Source organism: Falco cherrug, chromosome 12, assembly GCF_023634085.1.
Source record: "Falco cherrug isolate bFalChe1 chromosome 12, bFalChe1.pri, whole genome shotgun sequence".
In the NCBI taxonomy this organism is placed as follows: Eukaryota; Metazoa; Chordata; class Aves; order Falconiformes; family Falconidae; genus Falco; species Falco cherrug.
Genome location: NC_073708.1, coordinates 4,096,240 through 4,105,427, shown reverse-complemented (window position 1 = coordinate 4,105,427; position 9,188 = coordinate 4,096,240). Strand labels below are relative to the sequence as shown.

At 44.9% G+C, this 9,188-nt stretch overlaps 1 protein-coding gene across 1 annotated transcript in view; it reads left to right on the top strand.

Annotated features, from left to right (window-relative positions):
* Positions 1-566: 566 nt before the first annotated feature.
* Positions 567-9,188, top strand: part of HMCN1 (hemicentin 1) — a 202,606-nt gene continuing 193,984 nt past the window's right edge. The window contains exon 1 of the mRNA XM_027811253.2: positions 567-1,065. Coding sequence (XP_027667054.2) covers positions 795-1,065 — 271 coding nt within the window. The 5' untranslated portion in view covers positions 567-794. The remainder of the gene's footprint in view (positions 1,066-9,188) is intronic.

Below are 9,188 nucleotides of genomic sequence, written 5' to 3'. Positions count from 1 at the left end.
TGTGGCTGGAAGGGGCCGCGGGGGTCCGGCCGCGGGGTTTCAGGCAGTAGTTGTGGGAGCGTGACCCGAGTGAGGGCAGAGCGAGCCAGGGCAGCCGTGCACGTAGCAGCGACTTCAGTCGGGTATCACGCGTTTGTAATAACAAAACAGTGCCACACTGATCTACCCTCCCAGGAACGAGCTCAAGTCGGCACCGCCGTCCTCCCCTCGCCGGCAGGTGCGGGCCCAGCCCCGCTCGGTGACGGGCAGGTCCGTACCTCACCCTGGCGCCCCGTTCCCGCCAGGGCGGCTCTCCCGGGGGCTCGGCCCGCCGGTGCCGGGGCGGAGCGGGGCGGCTGCGGGCGGCCAGGTGCGAGGGGCGGCCCCGACCCCAGCCCCAGCCCGCCCCGCCGGCGGCCGCCGCGGGAGGGGCCCTGAGGTGAGGGCAGGGGCCGGAGGTGAGGGCAGGGGCCGCGGCGGGTCACGGGAGGCGGGGCCGCGGCGCCTGGGTCCGCCGCCGGGGCTCCAGAGGCGGCAGGCTCAGCCCCGGCCCGAGCCGCGCCGGCAGCAGCTCCGCACCCCACGGCATGGACGGGGCTCAGCCTGCTCCCTCGGGGCGGCGCTGCCCCAGCCCTGCCCGGTAGGAAAGGCGGAGCGGGGCCGCAGCCGCGCGCAGACAAAAGCCGCGGCGCTTCCTGCCCTCCGCGCTGAGGGGAGCGGGCGGGCGGCGGGCGCCGGTCGCCGCGCTCCTCCGGGCGGACTGTCTCAAGTGTTTCTTCTCAGCCGCCGGCGAGCTGCGCAGGCTGCCGGGGAAAATGCGTTTCGGCGGGGCCCGCGGAGCGCGGGGAGCGGGGCTGGGCGCTGTGGTGCTGCTGCTCGCCCTGTGCCCCCGCGCTGCGCCCGAGCCCGGCGGCGAGGCGGTGCCGGAGGGAGCCTCCACCCTGGCGTTCGTGTTTGATGTGACCGGCTCCATGTACGACGACCTGGTGCAAGTCATCGAGGGGGCATCCAAGATCCTGGAAACGTCGCTAAAAAGACCCAAGAGGCCGCTTTACAACTTCGCGTTGGTCCCTTTCCACGACCCAGGTAGGGGTCGCTCCGCGCGGGGCCCCGCTGAGGTGGGCTCGGGGGCGGGAGGGGCCCTGGTCGGGGCTGGCTTTTATGAAAGGTTGGGTCTCCTGCGCTTCCAGGGGGCTGGAGAGTAGGTATTTCTGTCACGTCTTAGCCGTGCTCGCCACCTCCGCCGCGGGGAGTTGCCGGGGGCGAGCCCCGGGCCCGGGAGCCTCAGCCTGTGGCCCCGCAGCCTGCAGGCCGAGCTGAGGTGGCTCTGAGCACGCTGCCTGCACCGAGGGGTAGTTCAGGGGCTTAAATACTCTCCTTAATAATTCTAACACGAGCTGAAGTGGTCTCAGTGACCTTCTCTCCTAGTATAGAGCATGTTACTAGTGAAGCTACTAAATTGGTTTTTTTTTTTAGTTCCCCTCTATGGGAATACACTTACAAACACACACAATATAGTTGCAATTTTCCTTCAGTCTTCTCCTATGTTTACGTTCAGAAACTTTGCACTGAAATTATCCAGAAGCTTTTACATGATGTGTTTTTTAGTTTGGGTCCTTTCCCTCATTTTACCTTTTTTTTTTCCCCACAAAAGACTGCTGTACATTGTGCGTTCCTCTCAGCATCTGTTTTCTATTCCCTTCCTATCCCTCTTCTCTGGCTTTCTTCCTCTTTCCTTGACAAGTATCTTCTGGTGACTTGAAGAGGAAGTGGGGACAGGACAGGATGCCCCAGGCTGGTGATGCGTGCTGCACTATGTGGTAAAAACTCCTGTTAAAAAAAAAAAAATAATCAGAAAAAAGCCCCAGAGAGTGGAGAAAAGCCATTGAAAATTTCCTTTATGGTTCTCGTTGCCATGGCATATCTCAGAATATGAACAGTTGAATTTTTGAAGGGATGTTATCAAGTGAAGGCAAATGCCCCATCTATTTTCCCCCAGTCATAGATACTTCTGCTTACAAGATACGTGTTTGCTGTTGTTATAAACACCTTAAACCAAATGCTTGGAAAATGAGAGAAAAACTTGTCTTTGCAAATTTTGCTGGTTTGTTATCTGTAAGCTTGTATAGGGTTGTGGTGTGTGGTTTTTTTTTTTTTTTTTCCTTGTAAAGAGTCCATCATTGTGATGTCAGTGTCCTATCGCAAAAGGATCTGTTGATGCACCTTACTGTTTTCACCTTTGGTTTTCCCCCTCTCATTACCTTTTTGTTATTCTATGGAACAAACATATGTGGGACTTAAAAAGCGTCATACCATGGAAGTAAGCAAGAAGGAAGAGATTTTGATTAAGTGTAGAGCTTAGAATAATTTGATACCCTTTTGGAAAATCAAGCTAATCATTCTCCTTGGAGCTTTTTTTTCTTGGGTGGGGCAGAAAATCAACGGGATGGCTTGGGAGTATTTTGTTTTAATTTCTTTCCATAATCACACTTCATACATCTTCCCTTTCTACTCACCAAAGTGGTTCACTGTAAGAATTTATAGTTCTCTTTTTCAGAGGGCTTGGGTATCTCTACTAACTGTGGAAGCAAGAAGGTGATCTTGTGTGGTGAACTTTTAGTTTGCAGGTTTGTGTGGATGGTCCTTTGATCTTGTACATCCTTGGTAGAAAGAAGTTCCAACTTTCGTATTATGGGTAGTTCCAATGCTTAGCTTTCATCACAGGCTGCTTTTCCTTTGTTTCAATAGCTACTTTTTTCTCTCTCATCCTGCATGTTTTCTCTTCCTCATTCAGTTTTTCTTCTGCACGTTTTCTCCTTTTCATTCCTTTTCTTCCATCTCCCGACCCTCTTGCTTCCACTGGCTCTCCAGGATCTTTGTTTCTGTTACAGACTGATTCTTTTAATCATACTTTGCTGTGTCACCACCTTCTTGATCTGTATGTACCTCACTAGCAACAAATCCACTGCCACCTTCCTCTGCTCAATTCATGTTTTTTTCCCCATGTAGAATTCTTGCTTCCCTGCCTCCTCCCCCATTCCCTCTCATTCAACAACCCTTCCTTGGCAAATGTTAGATTTCATTCAGTAGAGTAACTGAAACTTAAACCTGCGGAGGGCTGACCTACACAACAAAGAACTGCTGGCAAACATATATTGATGTATCCTGTTACATGTCTCTTTATGGAAGTCCAACTTCCCTGCACAGGCAGAGGGGGCTTTACTTTTTAGCATGATGGATAACTTGTGAGGTCATAAAGCTGTTTAAGTTTAAAATTATACATTCTCCACTTTCAATTTAGTCTTGGTTCCTGAAAACGATTTCTCTATCTCTGCCTTTGAGTTAGAAGGACACACCACAGTCCGCTGCCCTGAATTTTAAGGGCATAGCAGTTCAGACTGCTGGTAATGTGGTATTTTACATCTGGTGATGACCAAGCTTAGGCACTTGAAAAGGAAATGCAAGAAATGTTGTTGTGACCAGTTCTTCAACATCTTGTTTTGAATCTCGAGAGAAGTAACTTTTCTCAAAAATCTAATAAAAAACACTGCTTGGCTTCTATTTCACAGTGTCCAATTCATTTGCCTAGTGTTCTTCTTTCTGAAGACTGCTCAACTAAATTGATAAGCATGAGCTTATTCCACCCTCATCCCCCCAGTTGTCTGGTTATCGCTCAACTGATAATTTTTCTTAAAAAAAAAAAAAAAAAAAAGATTCCTATGTAGCTGCCCCACAGAAAATTTTGTTGATATTTTTGTGAGGTACTGTGCTCCATGAGGCAAGTGGGACTCTACAAGGAGTGCAACATATAGTAGGACCTTAGATCCAAGGAGCTTCTCTTCCTGTAAAGCCGTCCTGATCCAGATGCACTCTTTATTGATAGTGAATTACAGTTTAAAGTTTGCGAGGCTTTGGCTTTTCACTCCATTGTTTTCCTAGTGTTGCATGGTTATCCTGAACAGTGCCCCAGTGATTCACTCTGCAGTACTGCTTGATTTGTACTGATCAGTGAAATGGCTGAAGTGCTTCCTAAGCACCATAAAGAAAGAGCTGTTGACAAGGAGTGTGTATTCAACAAAACCATACAAGAATCTGTCCTGGAAGGGTACTTGACACCACCCAGGGTACAGCTGAGTTACAAATAATTGGTGTTATTTAAAAATCCTCCTGTATCTTACTGGACTACATTGTTACCAAAATGCTGCACATTAATGCTGTGTTGTAATATACCAACGTATTTGTGGTAGATTTAAATGTAGCATTATGATTATTGCAATGGGATTTTGCTCAGACTATGGTATTTTGGTAAAACAGTAATAATTAACAAGTATATCTTTTATTATGAAACCTGAGGGTTTTTGCCTAGAATTATAGCCTACAGCAAAAATTTGTAATGGGTTTCATATTCTGATGCTGCTGTACCATCTGGTGGTATGCTGGGTTCTCCATTTTGAAAAAGCCTTTTGTTTTGGATTGTGCTTCTTGTGCAATGCTTTAACACATTATAGGATTCTTTTTTATTGTGGTGTTGGGTTCTTTTGTTTAAATACCTAAACGTGATCACAGGAGTTTTGTACATAGTGGAAAAGGCTGTTGACAAAGAAATCTCTTGCCAGACTTGTGTTCAATGGAAAAATGGGGGTGGGGGGGAAGTCCAAGATGAAGAAGTCTTGGCATGAAAATTTTGAATTTGAGCTAAAGCTTAAGATCAGCAAATGCTTTTGTTGTTGCGTGTTGTGGGTCCTGATCTACTAACTCCCATTGTATCCTGTGGAAACGGGATTGGACTCAGAATGTCTTTATTTAACATCTGTGGCCAGCTTTTCTATTTTTTCGTTATGCCATTAAGGAATTTTGGAATGGAAAATAAGCCTAAAATGACAAATTCATCCCTAGTATTTTTCTGTAAAGCTAATGGAGTTATACTAGAAATAGCTCTGACTCTGCATGATTTAATGAAGCATTCCTTCATTGTGAATGACTTTTATAGACCAAACTCAAGTAATTAATTTTAATTACAAGAAAAACGAAGGGAGCGTATAACCTCTGGACTTCCTAGTGCACAGGATGATGTTTGCCTGTTAATACTCTGCATGTCTACAAATCTCTGATGTGAGTGTTTCCTAAATCCTTTTTCTTACATATCAGATACAGTGTATTGCCTATGTGAGGAAAGAGGAGAACTTTAATACTGCTTTGCTCAGATGGGAAAATAGTGGTGAACTTAAGTCATCCACCTAGGGTCACATAGCAAATGCATAGGGTAACTAGAAATACAATATTAATTATTTTTTTTCCTTGATCCCACTCCTCTTTTTTTTTTTTTGAGAGTAAAGCTCTGATTATATTATGAAGTAAAGGTACATAATTACGTTTAACTTTATAACCTGGGCTCTCCTTTACTTAATAGTCTGGCAATGCTATATCCGTAACAGCAGATAGGCTGCTGAGTCTCGTACTAGTGGAAGAAGTTCCCAAGGTCATATGAGAACTTTGGTTTTTGCAGGTTTGATAGTTTTGGTTTTTTTTTTTTATTTTTAGAAGTGACAATGAAGAAGAAATAATGTGTTTTTTCCAGAGGAGGAACATAAGAAATAAGGCTATTAATGGAATTAAAATTTTTCATATTTACTGATATAAAAATAATTGTGCTTATATACATGGATAATAAAGAAAGATGGAAAGCTGTTTTTGGAAATGGAGAAGTATAAGCTTTCCTTTATGTGTTAATATCTGCCTTGAAAAAGACAGTTGTGAATGATGGAAAATAAATGTCCTCAGAGTATAGCAATAAGACTTTCACCCCTGCTCAGCTGAAATTCTTCCTGTTAATTCAACTGCAGTGGCTGCATGGCCAGCCTTCCCAGTATGAACCACCGCTTTTGTCATTTCCGTATCTACAGGTAAACAGTATCACTGACCCTTCACCGCTCAGCAGGGTTCTCGCACCAGCCTCTTCTGTGGCTTCTCCAACATGTTGCCCTGCAAGTGCCTTTTGCATTCTCCTGTCACTTGAGGTCTTTGGCCTCAGGGTTTACTCTCAGATTTATGGGTGTCTCTTATTCAGGCAGAGGCTGAATGTATATAAATCAATTGTCTGAAATCTTTTCCCATTTGCGAGAAGTTGAATGGTCTTTCTGGTATAGCCCAAAGAAGGTCATTGTCTTTGGGATTCCCTCTGCTTCCTTTGCATGGGGAAAGAAATGCTTCAAGACTTGGTATTAATTTTACTAAAGAACAGGAACATGTCTATGGAGAAACTATATGGCAGGAGTTTTCAAAGCAGGAAGGACAATTTTAAGGAAAATGCAGTATTTTGTACTTGTACCCAAGTTTGCCAGCACCACAGAAGTGGTGTTCGTACAAGGGATAGGGGCAGCACGGGAAAAGTCTGGGAGCTCCTGTGGTGTGCCCTTCTCATTCTGGGGGTCACGTAGACCTGTTGTGTCATTGTGTTTGTGGGTAAGTAATGGCACGCACTTGAGGTTGGCATGTTACAAGCCATGCTGTGGCGTGGTATAAACTTCCTTAGTGCATGACATTCAGCACTCTGCGGGTGTAATATAGTGGTTTTTAATTGAGTTTTGAGTATGCTGTGAATGGAAATAGAGGGATTAGAGAAGAGTTAGGGGAGAGATATTGCCAGTGTTTTACAGTATATCTTTTGCTTTAGAAAGAGAAAATTCAGTGGGTTGCTGCTGTGTATGTCCTAGACAGACTTCACATTAATCTGTTTTGTTCTGCAAACTATGCAGTGAGATGGAAATGGGAGTCCCTGCCCATCAAGAATGGAGGACTTGGTGGAATCTGGGTAGGTCTGCTTGCCTTTGGGCAGTAGCTCTTCTGTCCACATTCAGGTCTCCTTACCCCCTCGGTAGGTAAAACTGTATAAAAGCTATTTAATATTTCAACTAGACAAATTACTAGGTTGGCAAGGGGGAATAAACTCCTTGCCAATGAAGTTCCTGTGGGCAAATGTTTTGCAAACACTATCAAAATCCCATAGTTTTTATAGGAAAGAGAAGAGTTGCCCCAACTCTGTTGGGTGAGAGTAAGGTTAGAGGCAAAGAAAATTATTCGCTCCACTTGATTGAAACAGTCATCATATTTTGAGAGTTGAGTGGGTTTCATATTATTCCCAAAATCCAAAGTGGGAAAAAAATGTGCTTATTTAACAAGTCTGGTCTCTCTGTTCTGGTGCAGTAGCTCTACTGATGCATCAGAGAATATTGGGTTAATGTTGTCATGGCTAATCTTTGAGTTGTGTTCTTTGGTGGCCTCAGAAATTTCTGAACATCCTATCTGAAAAAAAAAACCCCACCAAAAAAACAACCACCAAACACAAAACACCACACCTTACACAACCTTGAGTTTTTATTTGGTTTATTTTGGACTTCCTTAGATGTATAGCAACAGCAATAATGAGCGTGTGTCCAAATTTTGAGTTTTTCTTTCAGAGTTTAGGAGACACAGTGTAAATTTACAAGTTTTCAGTGCTGCCTTGGTATGCCTGAAGGCAAATGATAACCAGAATAATAGCTGTTAAATTTGCCCATTTGTGCTGTAACTGTTGAAGTGTTACTGTTACTTACTCATAGAATCATTTAGGTTGGAAAAGACCTTTGAGATCTTTAGGTCCAACTGTTAACCCAGGACTGCCAAGTCCTCACTAAACCACGTCTCTAAGCACCACATCTGTGTGTTTTTTAAACACCTCCAGGGATGGTGCTTCCACCACCTCCCTGGGCAGCCTGTTCCAAGGCTTGACCAACCTTTCAGTGAAGACATTTTTTTTTAATATCCCATCTAAACCTCCCCTGGTGCAAGTTGAGGCTGTTTCCTCTTGTCCTGTCACTTGTTATCTGGGAGGAGAGACTGACCCCCGCCTGCCTCCAACCTCCTTTAAGGTAGTTGTAGAAAGTGATAAGGTCCCCCCCCCCCCCCCGAGCTGCCTTCTCTCTGGACTAAACACCCCCAGCTCCCTCAGCCGCTCCTCATCAGAGTTGTTCTCTACACCCTTCCCCAGCTCCGTTGCCCATCTCTGGACAAGCTGCAGCACCTCTACATCCCTCCTGAAGTGAGGGGCCCAAAACTGAACACAGGATTGGAGGTGCAGCCTCACCAGTGACGAGTATAGGGGGGACATTTGCTGCCCTAGTTCTGCTGGCCACACTGTCTGATACAAGCCAGAGTGCTGTTGGCCGCCTTGGCCACCTGGGCACACTGCTGGCTCCTGTTCAGCCGGCTGTCAACCAGCACCCCCAGGTCCTTTCCCACCGGGCAGCTTTCCAGCCGCTCTGCCCCCAGCCTGTAGTGTTGCGTGGGGTTGTTGTGACAAAATATTATTTCACTGTTGACATTTTCAGCAGGAAATGCTCTGTTTCTTTAAAGCACTAATACTGCTTCTGTATTGTCACTACTACTAAATTTTATTGTTCCTGTCATGTTGTATGTCAGTCACCAATACTATGTAATAGCAAACAGTTTGGAGTTGTTAAGGATAAAGTCCAAAGCACTTACAGGTATTTTTCATCTCTGAGACTTCTGTGATAACCGTACTGACTGTATGTGAAATGAGTATTTTGAAACCTTGTTGTCATCCTTAATGGAGACATGGTATCTATAAAATCAATTCTGTGTGATTACGTGGCTTTTTTTCCTTGTTCCTCCGGGAAGATTTTTCCCAGGTTCCTCTAAAAGGCGCTGTTTATATGGATTACAGAAGACAGTATTGCCAGTGCCAGAAGCTCCAAAATCTGTGAGACAGCCAAAATATTGCAACCTCATCCAAAAGCCTACTATAACATCAGTTACAACTTATATTTTTATTGTCTTAATTCTACCTGTCCAGCCTTGAAGATACGCATAATGGTAAATTTTCACCCTGATTATTGAATCTTTTTTGCAAGGGGAAGTATTCTTATCTCTGTTTTTACTTGAAGGGATAATTAAGATTTTCTTTTCAATAGGAAAAAAGTGACTGCGTTAAATATGTCGTTCTCTTCTGCTTTGCAATATGAATTATTTTTCGTGCTACGTTTGAAACTGTTGCCTACTGAACTTACACAGAAGCTGCTTGTTCTGGTTTGCTTTGCTATCCCCAGCTCCAAGTGGTGACAATTATGTGAAAAGCTCTGTAACTCATTAGTAATGCATCCCAATGTTTTCTGTCCCAATAATTATTACTGATGTCGTTTAGCGCAAGGCTT